The sequence below is a fragment of the Rhinolophus hipposideros genome, assembly GCF_964194185.1.
Source record: "Rhinolophus hipposideros genome assembly, chromosome: 13".
In the NCBI taxonomy this organism is placed as follows: domain Eukaryota; kingdom Metazoa; phylum Chordata; class Mammalia; order Chiroptera; family Rhinolophidae; genus Rhinolophus; species Rhinolophus hipposideros.
The window spans coordinates 14850291-14868447 of record NC_138059.1 but is presented as its reverse complement, the minus strand read 5'-3'; the positions used below and the strand labels follow the sequence as shown (position 1 = coordinate 14868447).

Below are 18157 nucleotides of genomic sequence, written 5' to 3'. Positions count from 1 at the left end.
TCATCTCCTAATGTTGGAAGGACCAGGCCTTACCCGTTGATCTCTTGTTTTCTGTGTCTAAACCTGTCCCGAGTGATCTTATCAGTATTGTAGTGTTAAGTGGACTATATGATAAGGACTCTGAAATTTGTGTGTCCAGTCCAAACTTATTTCCCAAAATCTAGTCCTGTACATCCATTTGCTTCCTAGACATGTCTATTCGGGCATTTCAAACTTTGCGTGTTCAGTACCACATTCCTGATCCTCTCCCAGAACCAGCTTCACCTATAACCTTTCTATCTCAATTAATGAAAACTGCAGCCAGTGATTTTCTCAGGGAAACAAACAAACAAAAAAAACCTGACTCCTCTCTTTCGCTCACGTTCTACATCCAATCTATCAATAAATCCTATTGTCACGCCTTTGTACCATCTCCACTGCCATCTCCCCAATATGGTCTACGATCATCTCTTTCCTAGATCATTGTAGCAGCTTCCTAATTGGTCTTCCTGCTCCTACCTTGGCCTTCTTAGAGTCTATTCTTCAAGTAGCAGAGCCATTCTTTTAAATCATAAGTCAGATCATGTCACTCCAAAATCTGCCAATGGTTCCCCATTCCCTTTGGAGTCAAAGTCAAAGTTTTTGAATGACTTACAGGGCCCTACATTATCAGGGTACCTGTTACCTCTTTGACTTTACCTCCTGTCTCTTTTTTGTCCATTCATCAAACACAGAAGGCACACCCCACTTTTGTGTCTTTGCACTGGCCGGATGTCTTTGTCTCCTTTGAGATTTTCTTCAAATGTAACCTTCTCAATGAATCTTCTAAGTAAAGCCAACACTGATGACTTTAATTAAAATTGCAAAATAATCCACTTCAGCATTCCCAATCCTCATTGTGCCTCTCTATTTTTGTTTTGTTTTGTTTTTCTGTGGCATTTATTATCTTCAAACACACTGTATAAATCACTCTGCTAGAATTTAAGTGCTCGTACAAGGATACTTGTCAGTTTTATTGACAAGGATACCTGTCAGTGTATTTCAAATGCCTATTATCATGTCTGACATATAGTAGGCACTCAATAAATATTTGCTGAATAAATGAATGATCTAACATATAACCAAATAAGTGAATGGAGTATTTTATCTATGCAAATCAAACTTTCATTTTCAAATTCATGCTATAGCCCCACATATTCAAAAATTTATTCATCTAATTAATAACTATTTTGGGGCTCCTACCAAATGTAAAGAGGTATATATATTGCTTGAGGGGAAATTTTAAAAGTGTGTGATTGATCTACTTAGTGGTTAGAGAGATAACATGGTGTAGCAGGTTGGGCTCCCCAGGAAGCAGGTCCAGAGACGGAGATTAGTTTGTGGGGAAGTTATGAGGATAGGCTCTTGTGGAAGGGAACACAAGGAAGTAGGAGGGGGCAAAGGAGACTAGTCAAGCTGTGCAGCAATCTCAACAAAAGCCTCAGGTGACGCACCCACAGGAGTTCTGAGCGTGGAGCAGGTGAGGCTCTCATCCTTATGTCCCTATCAAAGAGTAGTCGTGAAGAAGAGAAGCAATTAAAAACTTGGAATGACCTTGGGAGAGGCCTCTTTCTTCAGCTGAGGCAATTCCTGAAGGAAGCGATATCTCAGAGCTGTCTGCAGACATCACTTCCAGAAGCAGGAGTAACATATTCTTAATTCTTGAAGAATTAAGATCTGCACGGTCCATCATGGCATGCAGCACAGATAAGAATGCTACCAGCTGCCCCATGTGGGAGAAAGTGACAATGTCTTAAGTTTTACAAAAGGACTATAAATAAACATGACTTATAATACTAAAGCTTTTGAAACGACTTAATTGTTCAATAACAAGTGACCAGTTAGATAAATTGTGGAATAGCCAAGCAAGACAAGATTGTGCAGACATTAAATATCATGCTTTTAAAAATATCTAAAGAGGTGTGGCCAGTTAGCTCAGTTGGTTAGAGCATGATGCTCCTAATACTAGGGCTGCTTGTTCAATCCCCACATGGGCCACTGTGAGCTGCGCCCTCCACAATTAGATTCAAGTAACTACTCGGAGCTGATGGGTCCTGGAAAAACACACTTGAAGTAAATTAAAAAGTTTAAAAAAAAAAGTACTGCTAAAAATATGTGTGTGTGTGTGTGTGTGTGTGTGTGTAAAATTATAAAATGTGTACTAAATGGTGCTAAGAAAATAAAGGGGCAAAATTATATAAATTGGACAAATACAGACATTCTTTAAAAACTGGAAGGAAATGCAGCACACAAAAACAGTGACCACCTCTGGATGGGATCAATGCTGATCTGTTATTTTCTTTTTTTCTGTTTCTCCAAATCTTGTATAATGAAAGTATATTTGCTTTTATAATCAGATAAATAATTTTTTTTTGAGGAGAGACAATAAAATATTTTCTTTCCATCTTCAGGTATTTGCATCCAGAAGGACTGCCTTCTGACTACACCATCAGTTTTCTATTCCGGATTCTTCCTGATACTCCAGAGGAGCCATTTGCTCTTTGGGAGATTTTAAATAAAAATTCTGACCCATTGGTGGGAGTCATTTTAGATAGTAAGTATATTTATTTATGTAACATTTACACACACATATGTGAATGCTGTATATATAGCATACCATCTTGCCTGTTTTGTGTATATTGCAGACAGAGTAACTCACTGATCTTAAGCCATGTGTAAATAATAACAATGAATTATGTAACAGTTGATTCATTCATTTATCTACTCATTCTTTCAAGAAATATTCACTGAGTTTCCACCATGTGCCAGCACTAGGCTCTGGAACATAGTAGTAAACTAGATGAAAGACAATTACTGAGCTAGATAAGACTGTAAGAAAAGTAAGGTTGATGGGGGCAGTGGGGATCAGTCAGAGGGGTGGGACAAGACAATCATTTTTTGGACATGGATGTGATAGTTGTCAGACGCCTGTTTCAGGTCCCAAAATAACGTCAGATTGGCAGCAGCATATTTGGGAAGAATTCTGAGATGGAGAAATAAATTTGGAAGTTGTATATGTGTGATATACAGAGGGTGCCAAAAAAATGTCTACACATTTTAAGAAAGGAAAAAACTGTATTAAAATTGTAATATTTATTATATACCGATAGCAAAAGATGAATATGAGTCACGTGTATACATTTTTTTTGGCACCCTTGGTATAAGCCATGATACTAGGTGAGATCATCTAGAGAGTGAGTCTAGAAAGAGAAGAGAATAAGTTTGAAGGCTGAGAAACTATTGTTTGGATGTTGGAAAGTGGACAAAGAACCAATGAAGGAAGCTTTTTAAACTCACACTCTGGGATGTCACACATAATGATCACTTAAGAGGATCATCGAGCGTTTGATTAATGTCAATGAGTTTTCTAAATAAATTTTTAGTTTAGGATTACAGTGAAGCTAGGAACCAAAACTTAGTGACTACTGTTAGGTACTCAGTCAAACATTTGGATAAGGAAAGTATTTTAAGCTTGTTTTCAACTAGTATTTGTGAAAGGACTTTTCAGTACATGGAAATGAATCAATAGCTAAATACGATATTGTGAAAGCAGTTTGCATTGATATTACAACTAAGGGAAAGCTATAGATTAAAAGGGTGTAAGCCACTAACTCCATTACACCCAGGACACGAAAACAAAGAAGTCTCTCAAAATGATCAAGACTTTTGAAAGCAGAGTGAAGAATTAAATGGTAACCTGGGAATGAATTAGAAAAATATTCCTATTTCTTTGTAATAAAATATTCCTTGTAACATGAAATACTCAAGATTAGGAGGTTTTTGTTTGTTCATAATAAAAGACATATTGGAATATCACTCTTTTGGGGTGGTATAAGTTGCATGTCCTGGCAAAGATGGTTGCTCTGGTGGGTTAATTAGGCAAAGAGTCTGGTTTCTATTTCTTAAGATTTTATTAACTTCATTCTCCCTTTTTGTCTGCCTCTGCTCCTAGCTTCAGACAACCACCTCCCAAGAGGGTGGTATGGACGAGAGTGCAGGCAAAGAAGTATAGAGGAAGAATATATTTAGGGATCCCTGCCGCACCATCATCATCGGCATATGGTTAAATCAATTAATTTAGCCAGTGGGATGGGATGCCTGGGGCAACCTAAGGAATATATAGATCCCTTTGTCCTGAACAAAGCTTCAAAACAATGGATGCATTATTTTTAGTATTCCGTTGAATTTTAGGAAAAAAAAATGATTCACTCATTTTAATTCTTTCTAACATGTTTTTATTTTCCTTTGTTTGATTAGATGGTGGGAAAACCCTAACATATTTCAACTATGACTATAGTGGGGATTTTCAAACTGTTACTTTTGAAGGCCCTGAAATTAGGAAAATTTTCTATGGAAGCTTTCACAAGGTGAGTGAAGCTTTTTAGACACATATTCTTTATTCTTATTTTTTTTTTTTTTTTTCATTTCTTTTCTTGCATTTTATTATAATCAGCCAGAAGCCAAGCCACACCTTCAATTCCATTGCTACTTTCCACAAAACACTAGAACACAAAGTGCAAAGCAACAGAGAGATGTGAAAATAGTCCCTAGGGCTTTGGAGCTCACATTTCAACGGGAGTAAGAATTACCAGCTAGGCGTGTTAACAATGCCTGGAGATTGTGATTTGGTCGTTCCTAGATGAGACCCTAAAATGTGCATTTTTTAGCAGGTACCCCAGGATATATTGCTAGAAGTAGTCCAATTTCCCAGTCTGAGGAACAATGCATTAGAGGGTTCTGTTAAGCAGGCAGTTTTTCATTCATTACATTACATGGGCTGTAGAAAGGACTGCAGGTCTTCCTGGCCACCCATGCAGATGAAAAGCACAATCAGCCAAATAATGTTAAAATGTAAAGACAGATATAACCGATTGCACTGATATTTTTATGAATATATAGATAACCCATCACTGCCATCATAAAGGTTACCCAGAGGATGGATTTTGTAAAACCTGACTTTACTTGTGCTTATTTTAACGTGGTACTGGTACTAAGAACCCTGTTCCTTAGCATTTCATGTCTCTGAAACAATGAGTTTTGGTGATCACTGTTTCCTTTGTATTTGGCGAATAACCCCACTGATCTCTGGGCTGTGAAAGTGTGTGACACCAAGACTGTAGGGAGAGCAGAGCATTTATGAGGTGATGCTGCAAACAGCCCTTTAACCCAACCCTTTGTCCCTAGTTAGGGTGAGAAAAGGGATGTCACGTCACACAGCAGTCTCCATCTTGGCTGTCTCCTGACCTGGAACATGGTCAAATACATATAATTTATACAACTTTGCTACTTTCTGGGGTTTGGAATACTGTAAGAACAATGGCATAACATAATTTGGACTGTTTTGTGTAAGAAAAGCTGCATTAAAATGTAATTTTTTTCCTGGTTTAATAGGACTGTCCAAGGTATCATGGCAACATATGAGATGGCCGGTGGAGATTTATTAGTTCATGGTGCAGAAGGGTCCCATTAGCTTCTCTTTGGAGTTATTATCATTCCTCACCAAGTTCCTCTTGATATGATTCTTTTAATCAGTTAGGCAAAGTCCCTTGCAAGGTAGTCAAGGAAAACTGTAGGAGAGTTGAAAAGCATGTGAGATTTTCTGAGTGTTCAAAACATGCTATCATCTTCGCCTCTGGAATCGGCGTGAACCTGTAAATCTCATTCCGAAGACTCTTTTTGAGTCTCAGGTAAATGTTAAGCTTTGCCAACCTTACCAGAAGATCTCAAAGACCTATAAGTAAGGTTCATTAAAAAAATGGTTTCAAATTTATAAACCTTCAAGTTTTTTAAAGTTATATGAAGAAAAATCTTTCTTCACTTCGCTAAGTCTTAACAAAGCTACGCAGCTGAATAAACAAAAAAGGAAAGGCTTATCATGTAATGAACTATTTTATTAATATATCTATTAATGCAAAATCTTGATGCAAATCTAATTTGTACAGACTTATGGTATAATTGAAAAAAAATACTTCACCTTTATTTCTCATTGATTTTCAGTTGGCTTTAGTTTTTTCACCCTTTGGAGATAAAGTGTGCCCCCAAGGTCTCTTTCAAAAAGTGAATAATAATATAAATGGATTCTTAAGTGCAATCAAAGAAGCAAAATATTTTTGAAAACTTTTCACTGTCTCATTTTGTAATGCAAAAGTTGTTTAAAAAATGAATAACCTCCTACAAATGAACAATTCTTAAAGCATGATATTATATGCTCGGTTTTCTAGCACCCAACATGAAAATTTCTGTAATTTATAATAATAAAGAATATGTCAATGCTTGAAAATGCACAAAAGTCAAATTATAGCCTTCTAAATGATCATAAAAGAGATGTTAATGTGAAGCAAGTATTGTGGGGAATTTACTCCAGCAGCTTTTCTCCAGCTGGGTAACAGTTAAGTTCTGTTTTGAAGGAAAAAGCATTCTCAAGAACCTCCTTTATTGACTTAAATTATTTTTATCATGATGTAATTTAAATAAAAGATTAAAGAAAACTTGGTTTAAATCCTTATGCTTTCAGTTGCTACACAACAGTGAAACAAAAATAAATTAAGATTGAATAAAACCAGTAAAAATAGAAGTAACATTATTTTAACATGAAAGATGACATTATTTCACGGATATTTAATCTTTGCTCACCATACAGTATACTAGCTGTTTTAACTATGATTCACATTGCCCAATACTTTTTATTCTTGAACTACTGTGATACCTTTCCTTATGCTTCTATTTATAACTTCTTTTGGCTTTCACTTAATATGAAATCATTATTTGCCTAATTCCACTCTTTTAACTCATGAAACAAGTAACCTGCCACAAACAAGAAGTACTCACGAGGCAAACACCATTATAAATCAAAATGGTGTTTATAAGCACTGAAGTTTCATGGTTCACAACATGGTTCATTTAGAATATACTTCCTTTGACCATCACCAAATGATAACACAGATTTTACAAATCCTCACAAAGAAAGTGTAGACCCTTGAATATATTGCCATGGACCTCCAGATTCTAGAGATTGCAATTTGAGAAAATTGCACCATACATTAAGCCAAAGAGTTTTATTTCATTTGGTCCTGGAGTCGATAGAAAGACTTCCCCCTTCTCCTTCAGATTCTAGATCTTTCTTCCTTAAATTAATATTATCGAAGTGTGGTTTGCTAGCACTGGTGTTACCATAGATAATTCTTTTGCTGGTAAATCAACCAACATTTTTTTTTTAACATTTTCATGTTTATTTTCATGTGCATTCAGAAAAGGCATGAGTAGCCCAACAATCCTGTTCAACATGTTACTGCTTTAGAGGAAGCCTGTATGTTTTAAAAGTGAATGCTGTCAAAGTCATTTTAAAGAAAGTATTAATTAAATAAAAATAGAGATGGTACCTGAATGTGGGACAATCATGGAGGTGATAAAAGTGGCACCTTTCTCCTCTAGCAAAATACATAGTGACAAAATTCTTCATCTTCTCTTTCATACTTTTGAACGATGAGTCATGCAGTTAGGTAAATTTGGTTGATATTCCTCTTACGTCTTACCTACTAAAACATCTTGACTTTTATCCAGCTACACATTGTTGTCAACAAGACTTTGGCCAAAGTGGTTATTGACTGCAAGCAAGTGGGTGAGAGGGCAATAAATGCATCAGCTAATATCACAGTGGATGGTGTTGAAGTCCTAGGGAGAATGGTTAGATCAAGAGGACCAAATGGAAACTCTGTACCAGTAAGTGGATAAAAAATTTAAGCTTTGTTATTGTTATAGAGAAAAACATCTTTTAAAATATAATTATCTGTTTTCTAGAGAAAAAGTTTGGTGAAAGGATGGATGGATGGATGGATGGATAGATAATAGCATCTTTAATTGAACTAATACCGCCATTCAAATTTCTTGGCAGTATGCTTCAGCTGTATTATAATAAAGAGAACGCTCCAGGATTTAGGCTGGTTTATTTTCTAAAGGCATGTTAGAATTCAAGTAATAAAATACTCATATCATATGATTTGTGGCATAAATGGTTTGAGTGAGAATCAAAACTTTAAATGAACTTCATTTATATAAGGAAATATAAATTCATACAAAATACGTGATTACTATACACAGGAAATTGACCTAAGCCCCTCATTTTGGTTAGATGTGGACATTTTACAACTAGATTTTTGCTATTGCTAATGTTTAGTCTACTCTTTAATCATATAGTTATTTAAGTAACAAATCATTCTAAGATAATGCATTTTTCATTCTACAACATACAATTTAAGACTGGGAGATTTCCAATTGGCAAAGAATTCACATACCCTTCACATACTACCCACAAAAAAGAATAGTATACGTAAGCTTTTCTGTTAACACCATGTGGTCAGAGCTAATTAGCAATATTTTATAATTTGAGTCATTCTATAATCAGAACCCAGTAGACTGAAGAGCATTTTATTCTTGCAAACAATTTCAACTGTTCTAATCTACATTTCTATATAATGAAAAAAAAATCAAGTTAATTAGGAATCTCTATTATTGTCTTACATTCTCACAGATCTGTAGAACTCGCCAGCTATATGGAACATTCGAAAGATCTGGTGGTTCTCGAAGTATGTGTAAGCTAAAGTGTGTACCAATGAAATCTTCTAGTTTGTCAGATAAATAAATAAGATTAAAACAGACTCATGCCAATTGCATAGGAGAGGGGACACCCTCCAATAATCCCTAGGGGAGCTTCAACAAGCACAGTTGTTCTAATTCCACTACTCCAGTATAACCCATTCACTTCCTACACCAGCAAACAGTCCCAGAATGGTAAAGTGATTTACATTGGGACCCTTCCCTATTTTGTGGTATTTCTCTTTGTGGTAACAATAGAAGTCAAATCCTTGGGTACGTGGGGGGACATTGATGATTTCAGACCTTGACTAATTAGCTTGACACTTTGTTTTGAAATATCTGTAAAAGAACGTTTGTTTCTACTTCGTTTTGGAGAACTATGGATTAGACGTTTGGAAAGAGAGAACATAAGAGCTAGGGAAGACTTTCTTGTTTTCAGTGATGGTAAAAGACTTTTAAGACTATTTATGTGACAATGAGGAGGTGTCTCCTCTAAGTGTGATATTTCTTTCCTGTTAAGAAACACACCATCTTCTGCTGCATAGAAGTTACTTTTATGATAGCATGTAGAATTTATAAAACTCCAAAGAATTTATGAAACTGTAGAATTTATAAAACGCCAAATTAGCAAACTAAGGCTATCTTGTATTGACAAATGGATGTGTCTAGATGGACACGTGGAGGGATAAATGAATAGACTCTAATTTAAGAAAGAGAAACCAATTCTGTGTGTGTGAGATTCTGTGCCCATATCACTTGCTAATGTTTTTTTTTTTCATCTTAGATATAGTGCATGTAAAATCCCTGACACTTAGTAGGGATTCCATGAAGAGCAGATATTATTATTGAAGAATGTCAGTAATACCTTCTCCATCTCACCTTTTCTAAGACTTGTTTAGCACTTATTATTTGTAGTCATATATTATTTTCTTCCTCTTTCGTTTATCTAATTTTCACCTCTTTAGCCAGAGTATAAATCCCTCAAAATAGAAACCCTGTCATGGTCTTCATTTGCAACCATACCCTCCTACCCTACATCACAATATCTAATAAATCATATGAACAGACTAAGTTCTCAAGAAATCCTTGATAGAAATCAAATAGAATGTCATCTATTTGAATTGTATCATCTTTTCTTAAAATGTTGGTTTGCATACATTCTATTCCATGTGTGGTATTGACAACAATCCAATAACATACCGGGGGTGCCCCAAAAATATATATACATTTTAAGAGATGTTATCTCTGCTCAAGCAGTAGTTCACTGTAACCAGAAGTGTCTGGACACTGATGGGAACCACTCTGAGTGCCTCTTGTAATTGCAGAAGTCAAATGTGACTTATATTCATCTTATGTTGCCAGTATATATTGAGTGTTACAATTAATACAGTTTTTCCTTTCTTAAAATGTATATACATTTTTTTGGCACCCTCTGTATATATCATGTTCTAATTTGTATTTTACAATTGCAGTTTTATAATTACAATTACAACAATTGAATTTCAAATTACACTCTATGTAATAATTGTACTCCAAATATATGGCCAATTAAATGTCAAAGAATTTATTTCTGCAAAAGTGCCTGTAGGTTTCAGTTCTACTGGTGATAAGTTCTTTTGTCCATGCAAGAAAAGCAATTAAACAGAGTACCCTCTGTGGTAGCTTCCAACCAATAGTAGACAATGGGGGATTTTATAGAAGTCAATAATTAAAGAGTTCTTTGTAAGGCTAGTAAGAAAAAAATTGTGGCTTTTGTTAGAATCTAAATGTCCACAAAGGATTACTAAATAGATTATTGAAAATTGCTGCCCACTTATTGAAAAATTTGATTATGTTGATATGGATGATATTAGATTAAATCTCAAGAATGTGATTGGAAACTCCCTTGCTTTGAGGGTTATTACTTAGAAGCTTTAGTCTGTTTTCAATTTAGAAATCACAGATTGCTAACATAATCTTGATATACATCTGTATTCCAATGCTTAGCAAAAGGGAATGTATAATGTGCAAGTTTTGGATTATTCTAGCAGAAGTAATTATCATATAAGAGAGATTAATAGTTTATAGGTCAGCATTCCCTAGCAAATTCAGCAATGATTCAAAAACTGCCAGACGATGGAAAAACCCTAAATGCTTAGTTTTTAAACAAAATATACTGGGGGTGCCAAAAACATGTATACACTTTTTAAGAGATGGTCAGTGTTGCCCAAGCAGTAGTTCGCCATAATCAGAAGCTTCTGGACGCTGATGGTAACCACTTTGAGCACCTCTTGAATTGCAGAAGTCAAACGTGACTTGTATTCATCTTTTGTTATTGGTATATATTGAGTATTACAATTTTAATAGTTTTTTTTCTTTCCTAAAATGTGTGTACATTGTTTTGGCACCCTCTGTATTCTTTTAAAACCAAAGTTGAGTGAAGAAGATATTAATGGATCGAGGGATACAGTACCTACTATATTGAAATTACTGACATTCATAATAAAAACAACTTGTGTTCAGCAATGCAAGATTTTATAGGCAGCAAAAGTCCCTAGTGGAACTAATCTAATGAGCAGGCTTATGAAGAAACTTAACAACTGTGCTTATTTCTCATGTTCTTTCTCTTAATAAGTATTTTCAACCTATTCTGATACCTAATGAAATTATAATGCCGCCCGTCAGAGATGATTCTAGAGAAATTTTGAGCTTCTGACATAGAATCATGTTTCTTAGTGTCTTTCTTAAATCTAACACATAATGATCCAATTGACATTTGTTTAGCCCTCTGCTGTTTAAATAAAGACAAATACAAATTATGCAATTTTTTATAAATTTATTTACTGATTTCAAGCTTTTTTATGTAAGAATCAACAGTAGACTAGTCAATGATCCTATAGAAACATATATTTAAATTATAAAAAAGGTTGTATTTTTACAAGAATTATGTCTTTTAATCTTTAAAACGATAACAGTAGCTAATATTTATTATGTGCCTACTATGGACCAGGCAGTATGCACTTTTCTGTGATTATCTCATTTAATCTTCCAATAACCCTGGGAAGAGATACTTAAAGTAGCCCCATTTTATATATACAGAATCTGAGAGTTGAAGAATTTAGGGAGGGATCCCTTTTCCAAAAGTGAGGAAAGTGGGATGAGACCATATCTGATTTGCATAAGATTACCTGCCTTCCATTCTAAGCTCCCTTCCATTGGGTCAGACTGATTATTACAGAACTTAAGGCAGAGGAGGGAGTCTGGTACAATCCAGTCACCATATGCCCTGCCTGTTCACTGCCAAGTTCAAACACTCACCATTATTTGAATTATAACTTTGAAAGTAAATGTGATCAAAATGTCCCCCCCAAAGTGTGGGGCTACTTTAACATTCTAATTACTACCAATAAATACAACAGCTGTTAATTTCAATTTAATGGTTTTCCTTAAATTCAATAAATTGATTGGGAACAAGAAGAAATACTATGTTCAGTAGCTGACAAATGGTATATGCTTAATAAATCTTAGTTGTGAAATGGAGTCAATAAAAGTTGAACATCAAATTAAAAGCAGAAGATGGGCTAGGTCCCCAGTAATCTTTTTCCAGTATTCTTGTGCAACGTCAAGCTCTTTAAATATTAGTATAAGTTCACGTATAACTTAACTTCAAATTATATGCTTAGTTATGTGATGCTAGAAAAAATAGAGGATAAAATCTGGTACTGAGTGGAAAGTGGGGCCAGGAATACATTTTAATTGCCATTCACAAATCACAGTGACAACTACCAAGAAGTATTTTAATCTTATTTGCATGCTAACATTTGACCCCAAATGACGTGCCTTTTGTGCTGCACCCAGACAAAAATGTCCAATAATGAAAAAATGAGCATTTCTAATTGGCTCAGTAGTCCCTTGGAAGAGATTATGAAAAGTGAAAGGGGGAGGTTCTGCATCTCTCTCTCTCTCTCTCTCTCTCTCTCTCTCTCTCTCTCTCTCTCTCTCTCTCTCTCTCTCTCTCTCGCACAGATATATTTTTATAATGTTCAGTTAGTTAAAGAGGAAAACAGTTACAAAAGTAAAAAGAGGTTGCCTCTTGGCATTAGTCGCTTGAATTATTTTTTTAACCACATTTATAAGCACTCAAATATAAGATCTTCAATATACCATCTCTGTGCTGTTTTCTACATAATTGGTACAAATATGTGTGCCATTGCTTTTGGAATAAAAGCCAGAGGTTGTTTTATGTTGTTGTTGTTGTTGTTTTTCCTTTAGTCAATCCCAAGAAATGTGCCTTGGAAAAAGAAGTCTCTAAATAAAGGCTGAGGAATCTAAACGATTCCAAACACAAAACAATTATGAATAAATTTGTTGTGCTCACACAAAAAACGGCTGCTGATTTCATCTAACTTGCAAAAGAAGGCAGCCCACGAGCATTCCTCAGATGATAGTATTGGTTTCCATCAGCACTTAGTAGCCATTCAACCCTTCGAATAAATAAAATGAGCTCATAAGAATCCCAATAACTCAATAGGGCAGAACTTTAGCCAAAGGTTTATATGTAGACATTATCTTATAATAGGTGATTAAGTGATGAATGTTTTTTGAAAAACTTCAAGAAATCCTGGTATCTACTGGGGCTATGAAAGGCCTTTGCTTTAAAGAAATATTCCAGTCACTAACATGTTTTCACACTGAGACTCTATTCAGAAATGCATATTTTCCTAATGAATGAATGACTTACAGATTTAGCTGATTTATTCTATCGAATGCTGTCATAATGGGACCCATTAATAAATGTCCCCAGACAATTGGCATTATAAAGTTAGGCTCGTGTATCTTCATTTTAAACATTAGACTGAAGATCTAGTCACTGCTAAATGAACCACAAGAAAATGAGGTGTGCTGTTCAAATCCCAACCAGAACTCAGCTTTCAGCATGTGTTTGAATTACTTAGGCTTTTTTTGTCCCAAGTCCTAATCTATGGAATGGGGTTGATGTTACTATTGTCATGCCTCATCATGGTGATCTGAGGATTAGAGGAGAGAAATAAAATTCTTAGTATCCTGCCTGGCATATAGTAGGTTTTCACTAAATGTTTGCTAAGGTTTTTTTCAATCAAAACATGAAACAGATAGGAGTATTACAGAAACAAGCTACTGTTATATTTCTGCCCTCAATACTGTATTGCTTTCACTTTGATTCTACTTTTTCGGCCTTTGTATTATGTATTCCTGCACCTTAAAGAATTCAATTATGAAAGGGCTGTATATGTTACATTAAAATAATATTTATTATTTGTAATAATTATATTCCAAGCACTGTTCTAAAGAATCCCCTGTATTAACTCATTTTGTTGTTATAGCTCCTAATACTAAATTAACGAGTTGCTACTACTTAGTAGGTACTATTATTATACTAATTTTACAGGTGGAGAAACTTGAGACTCCCACATGTTGTATAATTTGTTCCAAATGACTTAGCTTGAGAGTGGAGGATTCAAGGATTACACCTAGACAGTCTAGTTCTATAGCCTCCTAACCACTATGTTCCTTGAAATATTTTTGTTACTCTTGTTCACAAAAATCAACTGTCATGTTCTTTTAAAATGTTCTAATTTTAAAAGCCTAATTTTTTAATGATCATCATATATTTGTATGAATGCCCTGCACATACTTAGATATCATGCCCTTTTGGATTTTTTTTTTTTCAATCTGGGAAAAAAAAGAAAAAAAAAAAAGAGCAGTGAAGCAGTGAGCCATGTTCGTATTTCTTCAAATAACACAGTAGTTGTATATAGAAACAAGAAAACATGATGCCTTGATTCATGGATCTACTTTCAAAATTTAAGGGTTATTTTATTAATCTTGCAAAACTCACTTGGAGAAGGATGTTTGCAGCAATGCACATTTTTTTTTTTTTTTTTGGTTATAACCAGAGAAAATCTGACTTCTTCTCTTTACTGCAGACAGGACAGGCTCTTTTGTGATACTGCATGCAGTGTGGGTAATCTATTTCAGTAGTGCTCTCTACTTGGGCATTCTCATTTTCATCCAGGGGATCCTTGACAGGGATAAACAGTATTCCTTGGGAGAAAAATAAGACACCAAGAGTTTCCAGCTTTTACTGAAAACACTGCTTGTTGAAGGAAGGTTGAAGATTTAAAATGAAAAGCACTTCCTCCTTCTCCCAGTTCTGTACTGATGACATTTTTAATATTTGAAAATAACATAGGAAGCGACATCATATTAGAAATGGTTGGGTCACAAAGCTAATGTTAGCCCTTAAGGAATATTATAATGATGTTTTTGTATATTTCAAAATACACATTGAGTTATTGCCAACCTACATGAGTAGAACAAGACTGTCTAAATATTTATGGCATGATCAATGGCTTAAGTAAAAATACATTTAACCCAGGTTCTCACAATGCCGTATGTGACTCTGTCATGACACCATGTTGTACACAGTAGTTACGTGCCTGTCTCTCACTCCCTGGAATTTCATTGAGAGCAGAATACTTGGTACTCTGGTTTTTGTTCATTTTCATATCTAAAGGTCTACATAGTATCTGGCTTGCATTAGGCACTAACGAAAAATTTGCCGCATGTATACCTGAATGATTGAAATCAGAATTAATTCAACACACCTTCATGAATAGCTATTATAGGCCCACATATGGTGACAAAGGACACAAAGATGAATAAGTAGGTCTCTGTCCTTTGAAGAGTTCACAATCTAAGGAGAGAAAATACAAATAATTGTATGGAGGGAGATATGCTATGAAAGATACATATGAACTGTTGTGGGATTACAGAGGCCCTTGGAGTAACTGTAATGGGCAGTACAGGGAAAAGTTTCAACAGAGGCACTAAGCTTCTTTAGGTAGAGATAGGAGGGAGCAGTTGTGATAAATAAGGGAGTTTGAATGGTGGATGGAATAACAATAGACAAAATCTTAGATCACTGTGTACCTGAGGAACAAAATTAGTTTGACATTGTTGGAATGACTTTTTAAGTCATATTTTTGTAATGTTATGTTATAAATGTATTAGTGTTCTATTATGTGATATATGAAAGGTGGGACAATGAAGTTCGTGAATTTTCCACCGTGCACTTACACAGTGGAAAGTTCACAAACATAATTGTCCAACTCGACATATGAAATCATTATTGCTATAACCACTGTGTATCTATCTTTTGTTGAATGACACTTTTCATTTTAAATTGCAGTTCCAATTACAGATGTTTGATATTGTCTGTTCCACATCATGGGCCAATAAAGACAAATGCTGTGAACTACCAGGCATGGTAAGAAATCTTCATTCATTATTTGGTCTGCTCTTCATTGAAATTTTCTAAAGTTATCGTTAATTTTCTCTGAAAATGAAATGCTATCTCACAAAACTTGTATCAGAGATAATTCATTGTGATGATAATGAAAATTAAAAAGAAGTTAAGAAGGAGGCGTGTCTTAAATCAGCAGGACACACTGACACACATGGTGGCAACTGCTCAGCTCCACAAATAGTTCACATTTTCCCAGGTTTCCTGGTTCACGGAGCCTTTAATGTTGGAATAATTTTTTCTTTTAAAGTTTATTGGGGTGACAATGGTTAGTAAAGTTACATAGATTTCAGGTGTACAATTCTGTATTACATCATCTATAAATCCCATTGTGTGTTCACCACCCAGAGTCAGTTCTTCTTTCATCACCATATATTTGTTCCCCTTTACCCTGGAATAATTTTTTTTTTGAAATAATTATTTTTATTTATTTATTTTTAAAAATGTATTGGGGTGACATTTGTTAGTAAAATTACATAGATTTCAGGTGTATAATTCTGTATTACATCATCTATAAACCCTGGAATAATTTTTTAAGGAGTCCCTAAGCCAAAAGAAATACCTAACAATTCCATTTCTGAGCTAATTATGTCCAAACAGCATACTAAATGTTTATGTCCTAACAACTTGATAGCCTTATGAAAAAAATAATACACATAAATTGAAAGGAAAAAATTATATATTTATTTTTTTCTTAAATAACCATAATTACTTAATGGAATTCATGTGACTTTTGGGAATGTACAGTTTCTTGTATCTTGAGCATCTCCACCCTGACTTTTTTTAACACGTGATTTTTCTCATGGTACCAGCTTCCCATCATGACAACTGCCGAAAAACCAGATTTGCAAATATGTGACATTGTCAAAAAAAGTGTTTCAAAATCTAATGTTGAAACTGTGAATTACCTTGAGCTAGTTGTTCCTCCAAAGTCCACTGGGTGCTGAATATTACTGTTTCTCTTGAGTTTTGAAAATATTCATAGTGCCTTGTGAGTTTATTATGGTGTCCCAGGGCATCTTGGTACAGTTTTGGAATCGTAGTCAGGAGCTGTATAACCTATCCGGTGCTACTGGAAAAACCAACGTTGTTCTCATTATTAACACCACCTATAATTCCGAGTATACTTGTAGACATAAAAGCAGATTCCTATCTTAGGATCCGTAGGGCCAGTAGGCTGAAATGGGTGACATGGTTGAACAGTAATCACGTCTTAATAGTGAAACATGGAGAACGGGCATGGAGAAGCCATCAACAAGTCTAACAGATCTGTCTTTTGAAGACCTTAGCCCAGATTATCCCATTATCTATTACAGGCAGTAAATTCATGGTGACTATGTTTAAGAAGGAAATAATGTGCTCTTTCTTCACCAAAATAAGTTTCCAAGTAGACTCTGGGGTGGAATTCAATCCAAGTACTAATGTCGTGCTTCAGCGCAGGGAGATTGGAAATTGAAAGGGAAAATGCTTAGAATCTGTTGGTGTATCAAGCAAAATGTGATCACCACTTCTCCTGGGAAGCACCCAGGCCTTCTCAGAGCTTTTCCTTTCATTCTTATCACTGAAGATGTGTACATTCCATGGTAGGAAGACGGATGGAGACACAGTCAACAAGAATGGCAAAACCATTACTGAGTCTCTGATCACGGGAGTCCTGCCATTAGCCTTACTTTGGGAATTGTTCAGGATCCTCAAATTTGTATCTCACTCTAGTTGGCTGGATACCAGGCCAGCTATGTTAGCAGGGGGGTTTCCTGTAATGAGCTGAAAGCTTTGACTACTGGCCAACATTTAGAGAAAAGTAAATACAGTACATACTAGGCCTTTGCTCAACAATTTTTTGGTTTTCTGTTGTATTTTGGAGACTGAGATTATTTTCAACTTGATAATTTACTTATCATCTGTGCTCTATTCAGTTCTAACTTTACTTTTCCCCAGTCTTGTATAATGAAGCTCATTTTCATTCTCCCTAAAGGGACTGATGAACCCTATAGAGTTATACAGTTTCTTATCCCAGGGCCGCCTTCTTTTTTGGCTGCTACTCCAAATGGGATATTCACAAATTGTTCAATAGCTATTAGCAGGTGATCTGTCTTCGCTATATTCCAGGAACTCATTCAGATATATTCAGCCTGCCATTCAGAATCACATGGCAACAAAATTCTCCAGGAGAAGAAGAATGACCTATCTCAAAGTTTTTTGTTTTTGATTGTTGTATTTTCA

General features: G+C 35.1%; 1 protein-coding gene across 3 annotated transcripts in view; it reads left to right on the top strand.

The window, feature by feature from the left end:
• Positions 1–18157, top strand: part of COL14A1 (collagen type XIV alpha 1 chain) — a 202731-nt gene that overhangs the window by 124583 nt on the left and 59991 nt on the right. For all 3 annotated transcript variants that reach the window (XM_081070910.1, XM_081070912.1, XM_081070911.1), the window contains exons 32-35: positions 2430–2572; positions 4276–4385; positions 7579–7737; positions 15821–15898. In XM_081070910.1, coding sequence (XP_080927036.1) covers positions 2430–2572; positions 4276–4385; positions 7579–7737; positions 15821–15898 — 490 coding nt within the window. The remainder of the gene's footprint in view (positions 1–2429; positions 2573–4275; positions 4386–7578; positions 7738–15820; positions 15899–18157) is intronic.